The sequence below is a fragment of the Ictidomys tridecemlineatus genome, chromosome 7 (assembly GCF_052094955.1).
Source record: "Ictidomys tridecemlineatus isolate mIctTri1 chromosome 7, mIctTri1.hap1, whole genome shotgun sequence".
Classification (NCBI taxonomy): domain Eukaryota; kingdom Metazoa; phylum Chordata; class Mammalia; order Rodentia; family Sciuridae; genus Ictidomys; species Ictidomys tridecemlineatus.
The window spans coordinates 130,005,746-130,027,787 of record NC_135483.1 but is presented as its reverse complement, the minus strand read 5'-3'; the positions used below and the strand labels follow the sequence as shown (position 1 = coordinate 130,027,787).

The 22,042-nt window shown below is 38.3% G+C and overlaps 1 protein-coding gene across 4 annotated transcripts in view; it reads left to right on the top strand.

Annotated features, from left to right (window-relative positions):
* Itgb6 (integrin subunit beta 6) overlaps positions 1 to 22,042 on the top strand; it is a 74,504-nt gene that overhangs the window by 23,550 nt on the left and 28,912 nt on the right. For all 4 annotated transcript variants that reach the window (XR_005737970.2, XM_078017466.1, XM_021730299.3 and 1 more), the window contains 3 exons: positions 13,257 to 13,346; positions 17,004 to 17,138; positions 17,343 to 17,757. Coding sequence is in view for 3 of the 4 variants with exons in the window: in XM_078017466.1 (XP_077873592.1) it covers positions 13,257 to 13,346; positions 17,004 to 17,138; positions 17,343 to 17,757 (640 nt within the window). In the remaining variant the exon portion in view is untranslated. The remainder of the gene's footprint in view (positions 1 to 13,256; positions 13,347 to 17,003; positions 17,139 to 17,342; positions 17,758 to 22,042) is intronic.

Here is a 22,042-nt window from a genome sequence, read left to right as displayed (position 1 = left end):
ACCATGGTAGAGATTTGCTGGGGACCCAGAGTATTCATGTGTGTCAGTGTTGTTACTCCCTTTGATTCTGGAGCAGCAGATTAATTGGCAACCATAAAACTGCTTTTGAGGCTAATAGTATCATCATGTTGAACTAAGTCCTTCACTTCACACGGGTGAAGACAGAGGGCCAGAGATGATATGCAACAATGACTGTGTTAATAACAGCATAGTAGGGGATGTTTGCAGAGAGCTTATTGGGTGGGGATTAAGAGTGTGACACTAATTTTATCATTTAATCTCTATCTTATGGCTATAGGAACCTAAAATAGCAAAGAAAGTTACTTGTGAGAACCAAGATTTGGATCCAGACAATTTGAGTCTATAGCTGAGATAAACTGTAGCTGGACCCTGGCTGTTGTAGGGAAAGCATAGGCCAACTCCCAAACACAACAGCCTTTAAAATAAAATAACCAACTTTAAGCTTCACTTTAAAAGCACAGAGCCCAAGGGTGGAGCAGAGCTGCCTGACAGATGAACCAACAGATGAATTTCCTTTCCATGACAGAGTCCTTTCAAGGCCAGGAAACACTTGACCTAGGGTCCTTTACTATTGCTGTTAATTTAGATGAATAGAGCAATTTAAACATGTGTTGACTTGGAAAAAAAGAGACAATTGATTCTGCCCTATGGATTATTTAAGCTCTGAGTAGTAAGAAGAGGCCACACAGCCAAGGAGCATTAAGTCTTTGGCCAACCGTCTAAAACTGCTACCGTCTCCAGTAATCACTCTCTCTAGTTCCAGTCAAAGGGCCATGGGAACCGACAAAGGCTATAGATTTATTATGATGATCTAGTTTGAGCATACAAAAAAAAAAAAAACAGAGTAAGATAAGCAACACCCAATACCTCCTGCCAAGTTTCTTCAAATCTTAACCTTTTGCCACCATATATGCTTCAGGCCTTTTAAAGAAAGAAAACATCACAATTTCCTGCAGTATAGCTGCCCATTTATGCCTCCCTTTTTTCCATAGAGGTAACCAGCTTCCTCAACTTGGTACTCACCATTCTCACTTTTTTTTTGCTATTAAAAACATTTATACAGCCAAAAATAATTGTGTAGTTATGGCTTACAAGTTTAATTATAAGCTTAATTTACATATTATTTCTACAACTTGATTTTGACTATTAAAAATCTGGACTCGATCACTGCCAGCTTTGATTCAGTGACTGATCCTGAGAAGGGGTATTATTATAAATTCTAATGATTTTTTTATTATATTTTATTATTGTGGTAAAATATTTATAGCACAAACGTTGCCATTTTAGTCATTTTTAAGCATACAGCTCTGTGGTGTTAAGTACATTAGCACTACTGAGCTGATGCTCTGAGTTTGAGGCTCACCCATGGACACTCCAGTAGCCCCCGTGGATTGCTACTGTGCATGCTCTGATCAGCATAGGTACCACAACAGATTCTTCCTGTGATTGAGGGTATTGGGTCACTTCCAACTGTGTAGATCTGTAAATATTGCAGTTGTGCATACCCTTGCACTCATATTCTCTTGTCAAAGATCCACATTTATAAGTGATGTTCCTGGGTCACAGAGGAATGGCATCTTCCATTTTACTGGGTTTGTCTGAGTTGCCTTCCAAAAGGATTATTTCAGTTACTCTCCCACCAGTAGAAATGTGGCCAAAACAAAACAAACTTCAGTTACTTTTTCTGGTTACAAAATTAACACATGTCATTTGTTTAAAAAAAATGCAGTGGGAATAGAATACTAAAAAGCATAAGGAAGAAAATACAAATCAGTCATAAACTAACCCCCTTAGACATAGCTAACCATTGTTGACATTTTTAGACTAATTCTTCCCTGTCTTTTTCTTTGCATGTATTTACATATTTTAACATAATTGGCATCATGCTGTACATAGTAAGTACATTCAAATTTTTAATGAATTTATGTAGTTATAGTGTTAGAATGGCATAAAAATTAAATTGTATTCAGTTATACATCAATTATTTTTAGTAACAAGAATAACTTTAGATGAAGTCAAGGTCATCCTACAAAATGACAAACCTAGTTGCCATGCGTAGAGGGTATCTGCTTTCAAGTAAACACGAACTTGCCCTCTTCGAATCACCAGGCCCCAAACCTGTGCATGTACTTCACTTTTACCTCCTGGGTGGTTGCTCTTTAACATACTCACAAGATACATGGTGGTAACTTTTTTACATATCCATGTTCTACTTCAATAGAAACAACACATGATTTTTGAGTATCATTTTCTTATCTTGGAAAGTGCCCCTTGTTGGTGAGGGCTCTAACATCTGTGAATAGTCTCTAAACTGCAAGTGCTCAAAACTGTAATCACTCTTCTCCTTACTTTCTCTGGGTACCACAGGAAGAGAGGATTCCTGGTTCAGTCGCTAATGTACCCCTGCAGCCTTTCACAAGTTGCATTTGGCCACTCCACATATGTGTCAGTGTCTGTGAGACTCAAATTACAGCTATGTTTACAGGCAACACACCCCAGTTTGGACCACAACGCAAGAGTCTAGCTGGAATCAAGTATTATCCACATGGTACAGCCTTTAAAACAGCCACAGATGGCAATAACTAACACCCAGAGGACAAATTAAATTGACAACCTCCTTAACATAAAGTTTGGGAGTATTATATATTTTAATTCCATGCTCAACTATCTGAGAGCCCCAAATATGCTACAAATGGGGCTAATATTAATTATAGCATAATTTAATATCTTATTGCCCCTGCAATACTGAATCTTCAGAAAGAAAGCAAAAAAAAAATTTGAAAGCCATTTGTTGAATTTGAATAGTTTGTGCACACTTTATTAATTCAGTGGCTGATCTACTTATTCTGTAGAGTTGTTCAATTTTACACACAAAAATATAGGATACCCATTTAAGCTTCAATTTTAAGTAAACAACAAATACTTTTTAGTATATGTGTGCCCCTTGGTATATTGGAGACACACTTATACCAGAAAAACTTCCATTGTTTCTCTGAAAATCAAACTTAACCAGGCATGCTGTGTTTTATCTGTAGTATATCATAAAGAGTCAGATAGTAATTTAAGCTCTGAGGGCCATATGGTGTCTATCATGACTACTCAACTCTACCATGTTGCATGAAGAGTCAGGGACCATAAACAAACGCATGAGTGTAGTTACAAAAAACAGGTGGAGGAAAAATATCGTCCACAGGCCATAGTTGCTGATCCCTGCTTTCATCCATTTAGTCCATTCACTTTCATTTTTTGTGCTTTCCGTGTGCAAAGCACTGAGCTTGGCATTGGGAGAATAAAAATCAAATCCTAGTTTGTCTTCAGGGGCTTAGTCTATTGCATAAAAATAGGTAAGAAATAATTAGTGAACAAATAACCAAATAACCTTAATAGTCTTGTCAGAGAAATGGAAAGTATTGTGAATTAATTGAGAATACCAATGGGGCAAGAGTGAGCCTCCCTTGGATGAGATTTTTTGGAAAGACTCCTTTCAAGAAGTAATAATAAGGCAGCAACCTAAAGATTGAGGTGTTTTCAAGAGGTGAAGTCATGTGCAAAGGCCCTGAGCCAGCAAAGGATGCTGTGTTCGGTATGTTTGAGAAACTGGAAAAAGGCCAGTCAGCTTGAAATGAGCAAGGATAGAAGGAGATGAAATGGGAGAGGGGGGCTGGAAGCAGACCCCTCAATCTTGAAGGCCAAGGAAAGAAAGCTTGGTGCAAATCCCTGGGCCACAGACATTTAAAAATACCACTTTAGTTGCTGAGTGTCAATGTCATAGGTGTATGACAGGCTGAAAACTCTATATGAATTATGGGTACTAAGGTTTAAAAGAATAATGCTTAATTTCTAAATTTCCACAATTCTTCTTGGTCAGACCCTTGTACACCTACAATTCTCCAACTTTGTTGCCTATTAGAATCATCTAGCAAACTTTTTAAAAACCCAATGCCCAGACTATTCCCAGATCCATAAATCATCATCCCCTGGGCTGAGAACCAGGCACCAATATATTTTTTTTTAAGCTCTTCTGACATATCCAATCACCCATCCCAGGAGCTTATAAACACGTAGATTCTTATTCAGGAGGTCTAGACCGGGGCTTGAGATTTTGCATTTCTAAGCAAGCTTCAGGAAGATGCTGATGCTGCCAATCCACCTGCCACACTTGGAATATCGAGGGCTGATAGCTCCTTAGCAGTCCTTGCACACACACCTGCTTGCTGTTTTCTTATCCCCTTCATCGTCTTCTACTATCATCCTTCAAAATTTTATTATCTGCTGTTGGTTTGCAAAGCACATAGGCGGCTACCAAACCCTACATTGCTTCCATTTTAAAGGGGCTTTCTCCAGATGAGAAACTTGCCTTCCCCAGCAAAGATCCACAATCTCTCTGCAAAGGCAGGGTAATCTTATTAAGAGAAGCTCTGAAGTATCCTCAGTAACAAATACTCAACCCAGCCTCTTTGTTCTCTGAGTCTCTATTCTCCAATGCCTCTCTGTGCATTTGTTGTCTCGGAGCAGTCATGCATTGTGGGTCCATTCGTCTTCCCTTATCACTCTGTTACTGCCGCTGAGCACTCATTCAGCTGTACACTACAGCTTCTTGGCTGACAAGATAATTACATTCTGTGCAGACTGGGAGAAAGACAGGTAGTGCTCAAAGTTCCAAAGACGACTACCTAGTCGTTGCTGGTGCAGACTTCAAGATCAAGCACCTGATCTAATTAGCACACTCCCAGGCTACCTGCCCTACTACGGAATGCTGACAATTGAAAGCCCGAAGGCAAAGCAGATATCATGCAACCAGAGACAGACATTCCCACTACCCTTGTGCCAGAAACAATTACAGGTTCTTTTTGGAATCTTGGGTGTCCTAGTAACGCAGTCAAGCCTGGGGGTAAACTTTTGCATAATACCAGGAGCCCTGCATTTACCACCGATAATGAACATGATGAGAACCAGAGAAATAAACCTCACAAGAATGAAAGACCTCATGGGAAGAAAGCCTTCTGATTGCCTTCAGAAGAATTTATTTTAGAAAACCCTGCCCGCTCCAGTTATGGAAGAACTCTTCTCCACAAAAGTGAGCTTCACCAGCAAAGAGCTGTCTTCCCCTGACCAGATAAATAGCACAGCAGAGTCCCCTGGGACTTTTTCTTTTCTTTTCTTTTCTTTTTTCTGTCTCTGTGCATTTGTTACTTCCTGCATTTCTTTCAAGGTGTAGGCTTTGAATTTGAAAGTTATTATAATCACAACCCTTTTTCTTCCTTTCTTTTTGCTTTGGGTAGAAGTGTCCTATAATCCCAGAGAGTCCCTATATGTACATATAACACATCGTTATCTTAACTTTCTACTGAAACTCTCATTTTCACTTGATGCTGGCATTTTTGCCAGTTCCTCCTACAGGAACCTGGTAGAACACAGGATACTAATCTTGGAGTCAAGATCTGTCTCTACCACTTTATGACATCTGTGCCTGGGCAAGGTACTCACCTGTCCAGTTTAAACTAGGGGTATAAAGTTAAAGAAATCAGAAGATTAAAGAAATCAACCTATTCCTGTGTTATACATTGAAGCCTGTCCCCCAAAGAAACATGTTAAAATCTAACATCCAGTACCCCAGATATGACCTTATTTGGAAATAGCGTCATTGCAGATATAATTTGTTAACATGAGGTCACACTGGATAGGATAGACCCTAGGTTTAATATAACCAGTTTGGAATACCATGTGACAATGTGTTAGGGATTGGAGGGATACATCTACAATCCAGGAAACTTCGAGGAGGAGACTTCTGCCACCATAGGTAGCTAGAAAGACGCAAGGACAGCTTCTTCCCAACAGGTTTCAGAGGGAGCCTGGCCCTGCGCACACCTTGATCTCAGTCTTCTAGACCCCAGAACTGTGAAATAATAAACTTCATAAGCCACCCAGATTGTATTCACTAACAGGAGTGATCTGATTCAGAGACCTGTTACTGGCAGAAGTGAGTTCAGATCAATTTTGGGGGAGATAACTTCAGGCAAGTTAACTAAATTCTCTGGGCCTCCAAATTTTGGCATTAAAACAGGGATAGTGTGATACTTAAATAACAGAGTGCCTGAGAAGAATGAGAGGATGACACTGCCAGGCATGGATTTGAGCCCTAGTTACTCTTTTCCCAGCAACGTGGGAGACTCTGGACATCTTTAACCCTGTCTACGTGTGGGCTCCCCCAACCAGCACTGCAGGCAGAACCTGAGCAGTGTGGTCCTTCCCCTTTCATTCCTGCCACTTCCCCAAGGCCACCCAGGGTCTCCACAACAACAGATGCTCTGGAAGCTGGGAGCTGTGGTTTCTGAGGTTGCAGTAGGTACCTGGGGATGTCAGGACCACTCGGCCCTATTGCAAGGCCCCCTAAATTAGTAATTTCAGCTCAGGGGCACTTAGCTGTTCCTAAGGAAAAGGAGAGACAGAAGAGGCCGATGAGATGCCTTTGAGAGCTGAACTCTGCCTGCTGATACCTCTCTTGGCTCTATCCTCAGGTAGAGGGAATCAGATAGGCATTGATTACTCCTTGCAACCAAGTCCTTGACAGATCTGAGCCCCTTTCAGAATTACTTAAGTAACATCTTGATTACCCAGCCCGAACCTTCTTGAAAATATCATCAAAAAATGCTTCTCTATGCACTTGCTCCAGAATAGTCACACATTCTGTGGGCCCATTTCTGTTGGATGTACTTCCCTCAAAGTAGAATTATTATGTCATAGGTTATGCTTATGTTGGGCTCTAGTAGTAACTACCAGCTATGCTTCCCCTACAAGTGTATGCAATCAGTGTCCATTTTTTAAAATTTTAACCATTCTAGGCTGGACATGGTGGCCCACACCTGTAATTCCAGGTTGGGAGGATGAGGCAGGAGGGTGGCAAGTTCACGGCCAGCATCAGCAACTTAGCAAGGTCCTAACCAACTTAGAAAGACCCTTTCTCTAAATAAAATATAAAAAGGGCTGAGGACATGGCTCTGTGGTTAAGCAACCTTGGATTCAATCTCTGGTATCAATAAAATAAAAATTAAAATAACCATTCTAGGACTGGGGTTGTGCCTCAGTGGTAGAGTGCTTGCCTAGTGCATGCGAGGCCCTGGGTTCGATCCTCAGTACCACATAAAAACAAACAAATAAAACAAAGATATTGTGTCCAACTACACTAAAAAATAAATATTTTTTAGAAATTTTTTTTATTTATGTATGACAGCAGACTGCATTACAATTCTTAATACACTTATAGAGCACAATTTTTCATATCTCTAGTTGTATATACAGTATAGTCACACCAATTTGTGTCTTCATACCTGTACTTTGGATTATAATGATCATTACATTCAACCATCATTAATAACCCCATGCCCCCTCCCTTCCCCTCCAACCCCTCTGCCCTACCTAGAGTTCGTCTATTCCTCCCATGCTCCCCCTCCCTATCCCACTATGAATCAGCCTCCTTATATCAAAGAAAACATCTTATATCAAAGAAACTATTCTAGTGGTTAAAATATTGGCAAGATGTGAATGTTTTAATTTATGTTTCTCTAGTGATTAATGATGCTGAACACTTTCATATATTTATTTGCCACTTGCATGTTTATTTTTATCAAGATGTCTTTTTCTTGTTGATATGTAGTTCTTTAGATAGTCTGGCATTGAGTCCTTTGTCATTCGCATGTGCTACAGACATTTCTCCTACTCAATTGCTTCTTCACACTTTCTTGAAAGCATCTTTGTGAGAACAGAAATTCTTAATTTTAGAAAATAAACTTAATTTTTTTTAGAGTTGTTTTAGGTTCACAGCAAAATTGAGTGGAAGGTACAAAGCTTTCCGATGTATCCCCTGTCCGGCACATGCATGGCCTTCCCTGTTGTCATCCCCCATCAGAGCAGTACATCCATTAAAAACAATGAACATATGTCGATACATCATTATCATCCCAAGTCCATAATTTACATTAGGAGTCACTCTTAGTATAGCACAATCTGTGAGTTTTGACAAGTGCAGAATGGCATGTATTCATGATTCTGGTATATATTAGCTTCATCACCCTAAAAATCCTCTGTGCTCTGCCTATTCAGCCCTCTCTCCCTCCTATCCTCTGACTGCCACTGATCTTTTTCCTGAATCCATACTTTTCCTTTTTCACAATGTCGTGTAGTTGAAATAATCCATTATGTAGCCTTTTCAGATTGGATTCTTTCACCTAGTAAAATACATTTAAGGTTCCTTCATGTCTTTTCAGGGCTTGATAGCTCATTTCTTTTTAGTGCTGAATAACAAACAGTCTATTGTCTAAATGTACCAAAATTTATTTCTCCATTCACCTATGAAGAATATCTTGGTTGTTACCAGGTTTGAGTAATTATAAATAAATATCTGTGTGAGGATGTAACTTTTCAACTCCTTTAGGTAAATAACAAAGACTGAATGCTGGATCTTATATATTGTATATTTAGTTTTGTAAGAAACTGCCAATGCATCTGCCAGCAATAAATGAGAGTTCCTGTTGTTCCAGATCCTAGCCAACATTTGGTATTGTCAGTGTTCTGTTTTGGCCATTCTCAGAATCTCATTGTTATTTAATTTGTATTTCCCTCATGATTTGTCATGTAGTGTATCTTTTTATGTGCTTATATGTCATCTGGATATCTTCTTTGGTGAAGTGTCTGTAAGGTCTTTGCCTCATTTTGCGTTTTAAGAGGGGTTTTGTGTGTATTTTAGGGAACAGATCTTTATCAGATATCTTTTACAAATGTCTTCTCCTAGTGTGTGTCTTGTCTTTTAAGCCTAGCCCATTGATTCTTTCATGGATCTCACCTTTGGTATTGTATCCAAAAAGTCATCACCAAACTCAAGGTCACTGAGATTTTCTCTTATATTATCTTCTATGTGTCTGATGGTGTTGCAATTATTAATTAAATCAGTGATTTGTTTTGACGTGCTTTTGAGAAAGGTGCCTAGTCTATGTCTAGGTTTTTGCTTTTGCAAGTGAGTGTCCCATTGTCCCAGAAACATTTGTTGAACAGATTTTTTTTGTTGTGTTGCCTTTTTACTTCATTTGGGATCAGCTGACTGTATTTATGGGGGTCTATTTCTGGTCCCTCTCTTCTGCTCCATTGATCTATCTGCCTATTCTTTTGTCAACATCATTGATTAATGTAGCTTTATAATAAGTTTTAAAGTCAGGTATCAGTCCTCCAACTTCGTTCTTCTCTTTTAACATGGAGTTGGCTACTCTGGGCCTTTTGCCTCTCTATAAACTTTACAATCAGTTTGTTCGTATACACAAAATAACTTGCTGGCATTTTGATTGGGATGGCATTGGATCTATAGATGGAATTTTTACTCTTAAATATTATTTATTAATCTTTTCCTTTATAGGTAGTGCTTTTTGTATCTTACTTAATACATTTTTTAACATTAAGGCCATGAAGGTACCTCTCTTGGCTTCAGTGGTTCTGACCTTTATTTCTCCTTTTAGCCAGAGGAGTAATAACTGGGAGATAGTACAAGAGAGGATTCCAGGAGGCAGTTCATGACCCATTTCAGGAACTTGGTCATTACACTTGCTTATTTACATGCCCACTATATATGTGTGTTATACTGCCATTAAAGCCAGAAATAGAAAAGGAACAAATAGGAGCCAATGACCAAAGAGATTCAAGGGGGAAAAAAAAATTCTTTGAAAGATTAGATGAAATATTTGTGAGCAGATTATATAGCATCATAAATTCTCTCAATTCTCAGTTTATAATAAGCCACATTTTACTACTGGTAATTTATTAAAGCTTGTTTATTCGAAATAAACAGCACTGAGCTTGAAGCAGTGCTGAGTATAAGATAAAGTGTGATAGTAGTGACATTGCTCTGTCCTTAGCCAAGAGGAGTGCACACCTGACAGCTGGTTCTGGCGACCCAACACTGAGTGGCACTGAACTTGGAGACAGTCTCTGAGGGCGAGCCCAAATGTGCAGATGTGAACTTCAGAGCACTCCTCTGTAACCTCTGATGCCTACCCACAAAATGACCCTCTGTGCACTCATTCTCCATCCTTGACAAGGAGATTTTCAGGGAGCAAATGTAAACTGTTGGACAGTCTTTTTTTGAGATGGGAGCAGAGTAAACAATAAAATAGGGCTTAACAAAGAAAGTTAAGAAAATTAAGGTAATCAGAAAGAGTGAGTAAGAAAAGCAACTCAAGAACTCCTGGGTACCATAGCAGGGAAGAGTGGAAGAAATCGATAATTAAGATCATCTTCAGAAAGATAATAGAGAGAGAATTCAAGCCCAAGCCTAGGAGTTGCATTTCTAATCAGCTCATGCACCCTTGTGTTTACAGCATTCACCATTTCTATATCCAAGCATCATCTTTTAGAATCACAATGCTGTAATTCATCCTACTCAGGCATGCAAAATCATCCTTTTTCTAACATTAAGCATGTTTAATCATGACGATTTATAATAGCCCTTTAGGACTTTAATGAAAGGAAGGCATTTGATACATGATATTTACAGTAATCATAATACTGCAAGATTTAAAGTATAATTTTTCACAGTGTTAGACCACAAAGCCAAATGGTCCATGTTTTTAGTTAATTATTTTAAGTGCTTTGGGGGGAGATCAGCATCCAGAAATTAATTAATAGTTTTCCTCTGTACAATTGTCAGTGTTGTCACTGGTTCCTGCTACTGGCTGCCAACTCCTTTATACTCTCGCTCTAGTGGCAATCAGCAAAGGCGATTAATGTTAACCACTTGTCCTAATAGCCAAATGCCAAATGTCAAACCACATGCAGGATCATAATTATGCTTTAGGAAGTGGATAAGTTCAGCTTTGTTAGCCAAGAGTTAACCTCAAATTTGGAGGTCTCTTGAAATAGTGCTTGCAGAAAATACCCCTGATGTGGCATCCTTGGGGACACCAGGATGGCAGTGGCATACAAAGCTAAGAGCCTTGAAATTCCTTTTCAGAAGAGTCTAAGCCTTTCTTTGTCAAGCTCTAAAGGTTCCCTCTGACTACTCTTCTGGGATCAGTCAAATTTACCCACATTCCAGCTCCACTTGAGTGGAATTCAAGTTCCTAAATTTAGGTATTCGTTGTTAACCACAGGTCTCATGCTTCATGGCCCTTTGTGACATGTGTTTATTTGAAGAGGTAAGTCCATGAAGCAATGCCTTCCTCATATTTTATAAGTTCTACCTGACTCAGGGAAAAAGAAACGGGCCTTCCGCCAACAGGCAGTGATGTGGGGCAAGGATGAAGGTGAGGCACATTCCCTGACTTACTGACTGCAGCCCCCTCAATATTAAGATGCGGTGTCAAAGCACAGTAGCATGTGACACATTCGAGAGAGTTCAGGTTTCCAGCAACTTCAAACATGAGCGCTGAAATAAACAGAACATCACAAGACCCATACATCAAAACTGAAGCTCGTTGTTTTACACATACGACATGTAGAAAGACCACCTCTAACAAGTGCCTGGGACCTCCTGCATGCCTTTGTGTCCTGCCATCACCCTGGTCTCAGACATTCCTCTCCTTCATTCCCTTTGTCCTGATTTATTTACTCAGTTTCACTATCATTATGATGATTATTGATTCTAATTTAGTTCTGTGTGTTTTCTAAACTACTTAACTCTTCTATGGAATAAGAATATCAAGATTATGTTGGAGTCATAGGAGATGCCCTCAATCTATCACTCAAAGCTTATTTACTCTTTTCTATGTACAGTTTTGGTTAATCTCAGTCATCTGATTTCACAACACACAGCAACATAGAAGCCTGCAGCTGACAGTGCTGTCATCTGTTGATGTAGCACAGCATATTAAGCTACTTAATAGAAGATGTTGAGTGTACCAGTAAATGAGTCAGCATTGATAGCTAGAGCCAGACAAGAAGGTAGAAACAAGTTAAAAACAAATACAAGCTGGGTGTGGTGGTGCACGCCTGTAATCCCAGCAGTTTGGGAGGCTGAGGCAGGAGGATCGCAAGTTCAAAGCCAGCCTCAGCAATGGTGAGGTACTAAGCAACTCAGTGAAGCCCTATCTCTAATAAAACATACACACACACACACACACACACACACACACACACACACACACACACACACAAAGATCTGGGGTTGTGGCTCAGTGGTTAAGTGCCCCTGAGTTCAATCCCCCAGTACCAAAAAAAAAAAAAGAAAGAAAAGAAAAATACAAGAAACAGAAGCACAGCAGTCAGGGCCCACGTGGTGTGACTTCTGCATGGACGATGAAAGCCTTTGGTGATTATAGAACAATAGTTCGTATTGATAGGTATAACTGTATTCCTTCAACATACTGGGAAGTCTTTGCTCATGAAGAGAGGGATGTTATCACACACTATAGAAAACATTTCATGTGAAGGTAAACCAAGTTTTAAAACATAAAGCTTAAGAGAGGAATACTATTCAACTCTCTGGAAAATTCACTTCTTCCCAATGCCTCATTCCCGGGCAGTGTTCAATACCTAGAGAGTTGATGAACTGGTCTGAGTCCTCCTCAGGTGGAAAATCTCAGGAGAAGCAAGGTAAGTACAGAACTCAGATGGTTTAGAGCTAGGTTGACTCACTCAATCATGATGGGCAGAGAGCAATTCCAACCCACCCAGGGCTGTGCTAAATCCTTGAAGGAGCACTGATTACCAATAAGAAAGGGAGAGTTAACAGCAAGCCTCCAAATTCACTCATCCTCCAGCAAGGGATTGCTCATTAGGCCCTCTCAACCCAGTGACCTACAGAGCAACCTGACGCCCTCACTGCCCTTCTGTGCGCCAAACCTTGGTTTCCTCAAGGTTCCTAAATGAGAAGGAAGTTCCTGGATGCGTGCTCAAAATTTTTTGGACAACAGATGCTCTAGGAGTGGAAGATATTATATAAACATTATTATTATTATTTGAGACTTGACTCCTGTCGGGATACAAATCACAGCCCTAGACAAAGGCAACCACAAACCCTAGGTTTCCCAGTAGCAACTCTGGCCAATCCATTTCCCACGGAGCCCAGTAAGCAGCAGCATGTAGGGGCTCCAGTTTCAGGAGAAACACCCCTTTTATTATCAGGAGTCTGTTTTCACCAGCCAGTTAAATAGAGGTGATCACAGTCTGAGAGCTGAACCCCACACTTATCACTTCTAAATTACTGAGAACAGAGATCGACTGACTTTTGTTGTTGTTGCTGCTGCTGTTTACAGAATTACGCAAAACTTATTCCTGGAGCCACAGTGGGACTGCTTCAGAAGGACTCTGGAAACATTCTCCAGCTCATTATCTCAGCTTATGAAGTATGTATGATACTTTGTAAGAAGTTGGCTTCTTGTTTTGTATTTCTTTAGTATTCACAAACTCAGATGTGTTTTAGGCAATGAACTCACTCTCATTTGTTGAAGAGTCTTGATCCAAAGAAAATCTCTCTGTATGAATGCAGCCAAAATATTAAAATTGGTTTACTTAGTTTGAAAAGTGGAGCAGTAGGTAGAAAATCACAAGCCCGGCCAGAAAGTTGAGATAGTTGAGGTTGTTTTCATAATAACCCACAGCAGCACTGTTCCCAGCAAAATTTTTAAGTTGACTAGAAAGACTCCATGAGTCATATAATCAAGCTCTCTTCAGTCTCCAAAAAGGAAAAAAAAAATCTACTTGTAAATTGCCATTGAGTGAAGGAGTTATGTAGGGAACCAACTCCAGGGGTTTAATGAAAATACAGACTCTTGGCTACACACCAAAATACCAAAAGCATACCAGCATGCCACATTCAAGGCTCTCAACTTTAGTGAACCAGGGAAATTTCCATTGGTTTAACAAGTATGTAGGTTTGTTTTTTTTTTCCTTGACTATGAGTTAGTCCTGAGGACAGAATTCCTCCCTTAAAATGAGACATATACCTACAGGGTTATTGTCTTCCTTTTTTTTTTTTTTTTTTGCCCCCATTTTCTAACTCAACCATGCCCAGTTGCCAAATCTTCTTTATTTTGGTTCCTAAATATCATTCCCCTTTATTTGCCTTTAATGTAAAAAAAAAAAAAAGAAAAAAGAAAAAACAAAACCCCACAAAGAGGTAGATGAAGCTCTAAATTAGGAAGGGCACAGAAAAAGTAAATTTTTAGGAAGCAGTAAAGCTCCAGCATCTGCTTTAAGCAGCGTTTCCATAATAATGAACGAATAAAATTCTCCTATTTTTGGATGTTTTAAAATTGCAAATAAATGACCCTAGTGAGTGTACAATACTCAGCATATCCTGAACCAGTGTTCCCTAACTAAATGACATATCAGGATCATCTGAGAAGATTTTTAAAAAACAGGCTCAAATTCCTTTGTTTCTAACTTTGAAGAAGTTGAAGGGAAGGTGGAAGCTACATATTTTGAAAAAAAAAAAACCTCCACAATGATTTTTCTGAAAAAAAAAAAAACTCTCCATATCACCCCACCAATTTTGAAACTCACTTGAAGGGGAAGGAAGCAACAAATTCCTTTTCAAATATTTCATTTCCTCAGAGAATAAAATAAAGATGTGTCCATTTAAATTCTAAGAGGATGGGATTTTTCTCACTGATGATCCTCAGAAATTTCTGTTTTCTTAGCTCACATCAAAAATTAATCACCACATTAGCTCATGCTTGAAATTCTTCCAGACAGGAAAGCACATCAACAAAACACTATAAAAACCTTCCTCCCTCTCATGCAGTAATTAAAGTTTTAATGTGTGGAATCAAATAAAATTACAAAGCAATCCTTCACTGGATTATAGCATTCTCTGTTTTCTTTAACCCAATACTTTCCAAAGTGTTACCCACTAACATCTCCAAAGAAATCAAGCAAATTAGAAAACAGTGAATAGTCAAAAATATTTCCCCCTCCCACCTGACGAGTCTATCCATGCCCCTGCTTGCTCTGCCAGAGGTTATGTCCCACTTTATGGTCCCAAGTCACCACATAAGTTACAGTGTAGTTGAACTCAAGGCATTAAACATTTGAATTGAATCTGTGTCCTCATTTTACTCTCCCAAAAATACCATTAAGTATCCATTATTCTTCTACTAAACAATCTTGGTCTAGAGTTATTGGAACTTTATGATTCAGGGTGAATGAAGTATGTAATCAATCATGACAAAAGCAGAAATTATTTTTCTACTACGTTATTTTTAAATGTATTCTAAAAAAGACTTTAAAATATAGAGACCTACAGACTGAATTTCTTTTTCAGTCTATAAAAAAAAAGGAAAGACTATATTGAGAGAAAACATAAAATCCATCTGTTTGACTTCTTATAGGGCAGAGGCAGATGTGTTTATAGTTTGTGGCTACAAACATTAGCTGAGTATTTTATGGTGCCATATTGATATTTTTTAAAATTTTAAGTACTGGGTGTATATTCATCTGCCTATCTCTTGCTAATTTCCTCCCTTCCCCAACCACATAATAAAGGCTCCTGAAATACCAGTGATCCCAAGGGCAAGCTCCTCTACTGGAATGTAAACTCTGGGAAGGAATCCACTGGTTTATTTTGGTTGTCCTGGCTCCTAGGAGATGTTTCAATCAGCAAATGAATGAAATAATAAAAGATACAAATTAACATGTATGCCCTTTCCTTGGGAAATTTACACTAAAATATTCCTGGTCAAATTTGCAATAATTCTCAATCATATCAATGCTGAGACTTCCTTCAGTTAGGTCAGATGATGTCACTTACTGATCCTCATTATGGATGTCACCTATAGACACATCCTTCATTTCTCATTTAGCTCCCGGAGATTCACTATGCTACTATCTCCAATGCTACTTTTGTCTTAATTCTTGATGATTTCACAATAAACAGAATTTGGAGAAGTCAGGGTCATCTGACTCTGAAGTTAGCAAAATTAAGTTTGAAGCTAAATATGCTTATAAAATGCTATCAATGAAATGGGTATATGAACTCAAAACCTTTTAGATGAATTGAAGTTTAACTTAATTCATAATATTTTTAAATTTATTTTTATTGTTTTTTATCTTTAATAATTTGGTTTTATCCCCCAAAATATGTACATTGATGTTGTAAGTTTATAAGAAATAGAAAGAGTAAAATGATAAGCTTCTGAGAACAGAAATCCAGTCTCATCCTAGACTTGACTCTACATTAAATGTACAATAGGCACTCAATGAATTCTAATAATGACTTTAAGGCAGTTTCCCCTACATTTTGCCACCTCTAAATCTTGGATTGATTTGTTAATTCATGGTGCCTTTCAACCACTGCATGCCAGGTGGAAGTCATGACACAGTTTTATTGACAGTTGTGATCATTGTCACTTCAACTCCTAGAATGCATTGTTGCTATGTAAGTGCTAAGTTTAATTGCCATTTTAAATATCTTTGAAAACTTTGTCCTCTGAGTTGATATTGAGATGAAAGTTATTATGTATGCAGAAATGTACCAAAACAGAGCAGCAGGGTGTAAATTTGATATCAGTGAAGTAAATATTTCTCGTTGGAGGAATGGCTGCAATTCTGAATTTCTTACAAATCGACAAACAGCTACTTTATGGGACCTAAGAAATGAAGGCACTTACAAGTAAAGGAAACTGTTATTATATTTTATTATCAAGATACAAGCAAAAAAAATTGTCTTTTATATGCCAAACTATGCAATGCAGGAGAATTTGCTAAATGCTTCAGAATGGATGGAATTATTTTCAGAGCATTGATAAACTAATGACTATCATAGGTCATGCAGAACCACATGAGTTATTTTTATCATAGTTTATCATGTGATAATAGCATATCTTATGATTAATGGTGTCTTAAATTCAATATTGATTGTCATTTCCTTGCTTGATTAATTATATGGTAAATTTCTTTTAGATCCAATTTAATTTTATTCATTTATAGTTTAATGACTCGGTTTCCTCTTCTGGTTGTACTTTTTGTTGTGATTTATTTAACCCTTTATGTCTTAATTCAAGGAACTGCGGTCTGAGGTGGAACTGGAAGTATTAGGAGACACCGAAGGACTCAACCTGTCCTTCACAGCTGTCTGTAACAATGGCACCCTCTTCCCACACCAAAAGAAATGCTTGCACATGAAGGTGGGAGACATAGTAAGTAGATGGACAATTCAGCTGTATGAAAAAATATTCAGATGGGTCAGAGGTTAGCTTAGCTTACTGGAGCTGGGCTCCTTTCAAGAATTTCAAAGATTTCCTAATAAACGCTTTTGGCAAAGCTGATTTCCGAAAGGCCTTGTTTCACCTCCTGCAGGTTGGTGGACGGAGGAAGTAGATAATTGGTATTTTCTTTTCCAGGCTTCATTCAACGTGACTGTGAGCATACCCAACTGTGAGAGAAGCAGGCGCATTATCATAAAGCCCGTGGGGCTGGGGGACACCCTGGAAATACTCATCAGTCCGGAGTGCCACTGTGACTGTCAGAAAGAAGTGGAAGTGAACAGCTCCAAATGCCACAATGGAAACGGCTCCTTCCAGTGTGGGGTGTGTGCCTGCAACCCTGGCCACATGGGCCCTCACTGCGAGTGTGGCGAGGACATACTGAGCACAGATTCCTGCAAGGAGGCCCCCGATCACCCCTCATGCAGTGGAAGGGGTGACTGCTACTGTGGGCAGTGCATCTGCCACCTGTCTCCCTATGGAAACATTTATGGGCCTTACTGCCAGTGTGACAATTTCTCCTGCGTGAGACACAAAGGGCTGCTCTGTGGAGGTAGGCCACATCTGAAAGCATCTCACTGCTATTCAAATATCAGGAAGGGGCTTTGCATCAAAGTTTCCTGGGCATAGTGGGTGTTCTATAAATATTTAATGATCAACTTGGTGGGTTAATCTTTAGATTTAGGATTACTGAATCTTCTCTCGCATTTTTCTTCTGGCTTTTTCTAATCTGTAGTTATCACCCAGGCTCCTCAAAATTGCCTGTGATCTGAATTCCATTATCTTCCAGAATTTTCTGGACCAAGCTGATGAGTGTGACCCAACTCTTAAATGCCTATTGCTTTGCGAAAATAAAAATTAGACTGCTAAAGGGGCATGCTTCCAAGGACAAGGAGCACAAGGACACTAAATGGACTCTCATAGCCTCCACTCATTCCATAGATTTCTATTAAGTACCTACTATGTGATATGTATTAGATTAGGCGATAGGTCTAACAACAATGAGTAAGAACATAAATGAGAAGCCTATGGAAAGGATGAAAATAGAAAATTTCTTAAGAAATGAAGAAAAGTTTAAAATAGAAATATTTACATTTTAATATTATTTATAGATGTAAAGTAACTAGAGTTTAAGAATTCATTGCCTGACTATTATAAAATCATTCTGATATTTATACACATGTATTTAAGAATGGTCTATGCAGAACAAGAATTAGAAATATCTTAATATATTTTAAAGTAATATAAATTTCTACTACGAATGGAATCTTAACTGATGGTTGAATGTAAGCTCTAATGTCTGAGTTTTTCACAGTATGTAAGCAAATGACTCTTCAAAACAGAGAGCCATTATCTCTACAGAAAACTAGGCAAGTTGTGTTTTCAAACCACAGCGTTAGGAACATATAAAAGAGACCAATTTTCAGGGAGGAAAAAAACCTGAAAGAAAGGAAGCCACAGAGAATTCCAAGCTTTTTGAATATCATTTGATACCCCTAGGAATCCACTACCTTTCATTTCTCTGCTGCAGCTATGGCTACAAATGGGATCTTCTGAGAAAATCCACTTTCTCTCACCCCTGTCCACAATACAGAATGAAAAACTCAGAAACTTTGTTTCCTAAGCTTATTTTTGTCTTTCCTTTTTTGGCACAGGATAAAGGGGCAGGGGTACTGTCAAACCCAGGACTTTGAGCATTTGAGGCAAGCACTTCACCACTGAGCTACATCCCAGCCCCTTATTTCCAGATTTTATGGATGTGCTTCCATGTCCATAAACTGTCTTCACTTGATGCAGACAGGACACAACCTGGAAGCAAAAAGAAGCTACCCAAAGGCTGTCACCACATCATAGAAAGAATATATCTGACAGAATTCCACACTGCATTTCTAATACAAGTCTTTAAAAAAATATATACACATTTAAAAATTAAAAGCAAGGCAACTCAGCAAAAGCAACTTTCCAAAAAATGCTAAATGTAATATAATCTAATAGCTATACTAACACCAGCTGTACATCACCCTTAAAGTCCTGGACCTAAGGAATCCAAAACAGCATAAATTGCTCATGTGCTCTGCAGCACTGCGCTCCCTGACTGCCTTTCATCTTATTTTATATACAGGGAAAAAGGGAATAAACGCAAAAAGAGTTGACCTGCTCTGTTCGTTGTAGTTATGAAGATCTGACAATAGCAACTTTTTTTTTTTTTTGAGTCAGATACAGCAGTTGCTAAAGAAATTCTCTTTAAAGAAAAATACAATGATTTCTTCAGCTAAACTCAGAAAATTTCACCAAGGTTCATTTCCTTCGTCCTCTGGAGTACATTATGATCCTCAGCCACAAATGTTTCTATGAAGCTATTTTGTTTATTAGTAACATCACAAAAGATGAATAGTAACTTTCTCTTTTAAATGTCTAATGAAAGTAAATACAGCTGAGTGCTCTGGTGCACACCTGTCATCCCAGCAGCTCAGGAGGCTGAGGCAGGAAGATAACAAGCTCAAAGCTAGCCTCAGCAAAAGCAAGGCAACTCAGCAAAAGCAACTCAGTGAGACCCTGTCTCTAAGTAAAATACAAAATAGGGCTGGGGATGTGACTCAGTGATTGAGTGCCTCTGAGCTCAATCCCTGGTACAATCCCCTCCTCAAAAAAAATTAAGTACAATTCTTCAAGTTTACCAAGTAGTTTTTAAGTATTTTCCATGTGCCTGGCACTGTGCTTAGAGAAGGGATAAAAATCCCTGGTCTGAGGAGACACTGCTGCTGCTGTTGCTGCTGATGATATTTTCAAAGCAGACCATATATGCCCCAGCCTCACAACTTGGGCTGATCTCACTTATTTTACCACTAATACACTTGGCAATGTGCTCCTTTTCTGAAGGGCTATTATCACAATGTTCCTTTTCATGCAACTTCTTTCGTCCATCTGCAAGCACTCAGGCATACAGGGCTCCATTGATTTTTTTTTCTTGCCCAAATTCCATTAGTCTCTTATATTTTGATTTTTAAGAGACTGGAAGCAGTAACAGGAAAATTGCATTAGAGAAAATACTTCCTGCCATTATTCACTTATACTTGTTTGTCAATGGCTTTCTAGAAGAATCTAGCTCTCTAAAAAGATCTTTGTGATTTTTCTGAATCTTTAGTTATCATCTTGCCTCTATATGAAACTTCTATAGGAAGGTGTTGCTGCTGTAGGAACATGTTGTTGCTGCATGAACAGGTGCGTTAAATAATTGGTTGCTTGGATATCAATTAGCAACTTCAGTGACCAGGCTGATGGTTCTGGAAGGTCAGCAGAAAGGAAGGTTTCTAAATTTGAAAGGAGTGCTTTGTTTTTGCTGTGATGGTTCTTTTTTCCTGCTCCAGAATGGGTTTTCTAAATTTCTGCTAAGTAATTCTTACATATAATAACACTCTTGGACATTCTTGAAACATTTGGAAATGCACATTTCATTTTGTAATATGTATAGATTATATTAATTATTCAGAATAAATTGTAATTTATTATAAATAGTAATTTCTCCCCATTGTGAATGTAAGTTTCCCCTTTTGCTAAGAAATCAAAAAGTATTATAATTCTGAAGATCACTTACATATGAAACTTAAATTGGCTCAAATTACTTAATTATTCTTAGCTTTGAGTTAATTGGCTCAATTATGAATTGCATAGGTTATGAGATACAATTGGAATGTCTTAATGTCATAGATCCAGATAAATTTTAAATCATCTTTTGTTAGAGGAGTGTGCCCTCCTTAGTATATGTAGAGAGAGAGAGAGAGAGAGAGCAAGAACAAGTTAACATACACACAGATACTATATATATATATATATATATACACACACACACACACACACACACATACATACATACATATAGAATATGAATGTACCTGTTCCTACAGCAGCAACACCTTCCTATAGAAGTTTCATATAGAGACAAGATGATAACTAAAGATCCAGAAAATCACCAAGATCTTTTGAGAGAGCTAGATTCTTCTAGAAAGCCATTGACAAACACCTATAAGTGAATAATGGCAGGAAGTATTTTCTCTAATGCCATATATATATAATATGTATATATAGTGTGTATATATATGTATGTATATGTATCTATAATGTATCTGTACATGTATATATATAATATATGCATGTATAAACATATAACACACACACACACACACACACAAACACACACACACACCAGGAACCCAATTTCAAAACCTTTGTGGTTATCCTTGTGTATATGATTTTGACTGGGCAGAGCATTAAGCTGAGGACTCTCCTACTCTCAATCCCTTAGGCTGAGTCATGAGGAGAGAAAAGTAATCAGCTACAACAGCAAAGTTTGCAAGGATCCCTTACTCCACAGTGAACTTGGCAGTGCCTCTTACAAGTGGAAGCATGTTTCGCTTGTGATTTTAATTTTTTTTACATCCACTTTGTTTTCAGTAAAGGTATAAGAGTTTTAATACTGATGAATAACTTTGCTTACAGGTTCTTCTTACTGGATAGTTTTAAGGAATAACGTTAATAACTAGCACTTATGTAGTGCTTAGTGCTGGGCCAGGCACTGTTATAAACACTGTGAGACACGGTCTTAGGTAACACTAAGTTTTGCTGGAAGATCAAAACTTGTGGGGCAAAATGCCTGAGTGCACAGTTTTTACTTCTGAAGAAAGTATCAGTTAGGAGACTTTGTAAATAAATGTTATTTGTTTGGAACATCAAATGCCTATTTTAGTATACTGGGCGTGGCAGGCACCCCAAAATGTAAGGAGTGGACACACACCATTATCTTAAACACATGTATCATCTCAGAGTATTTCATATACTTT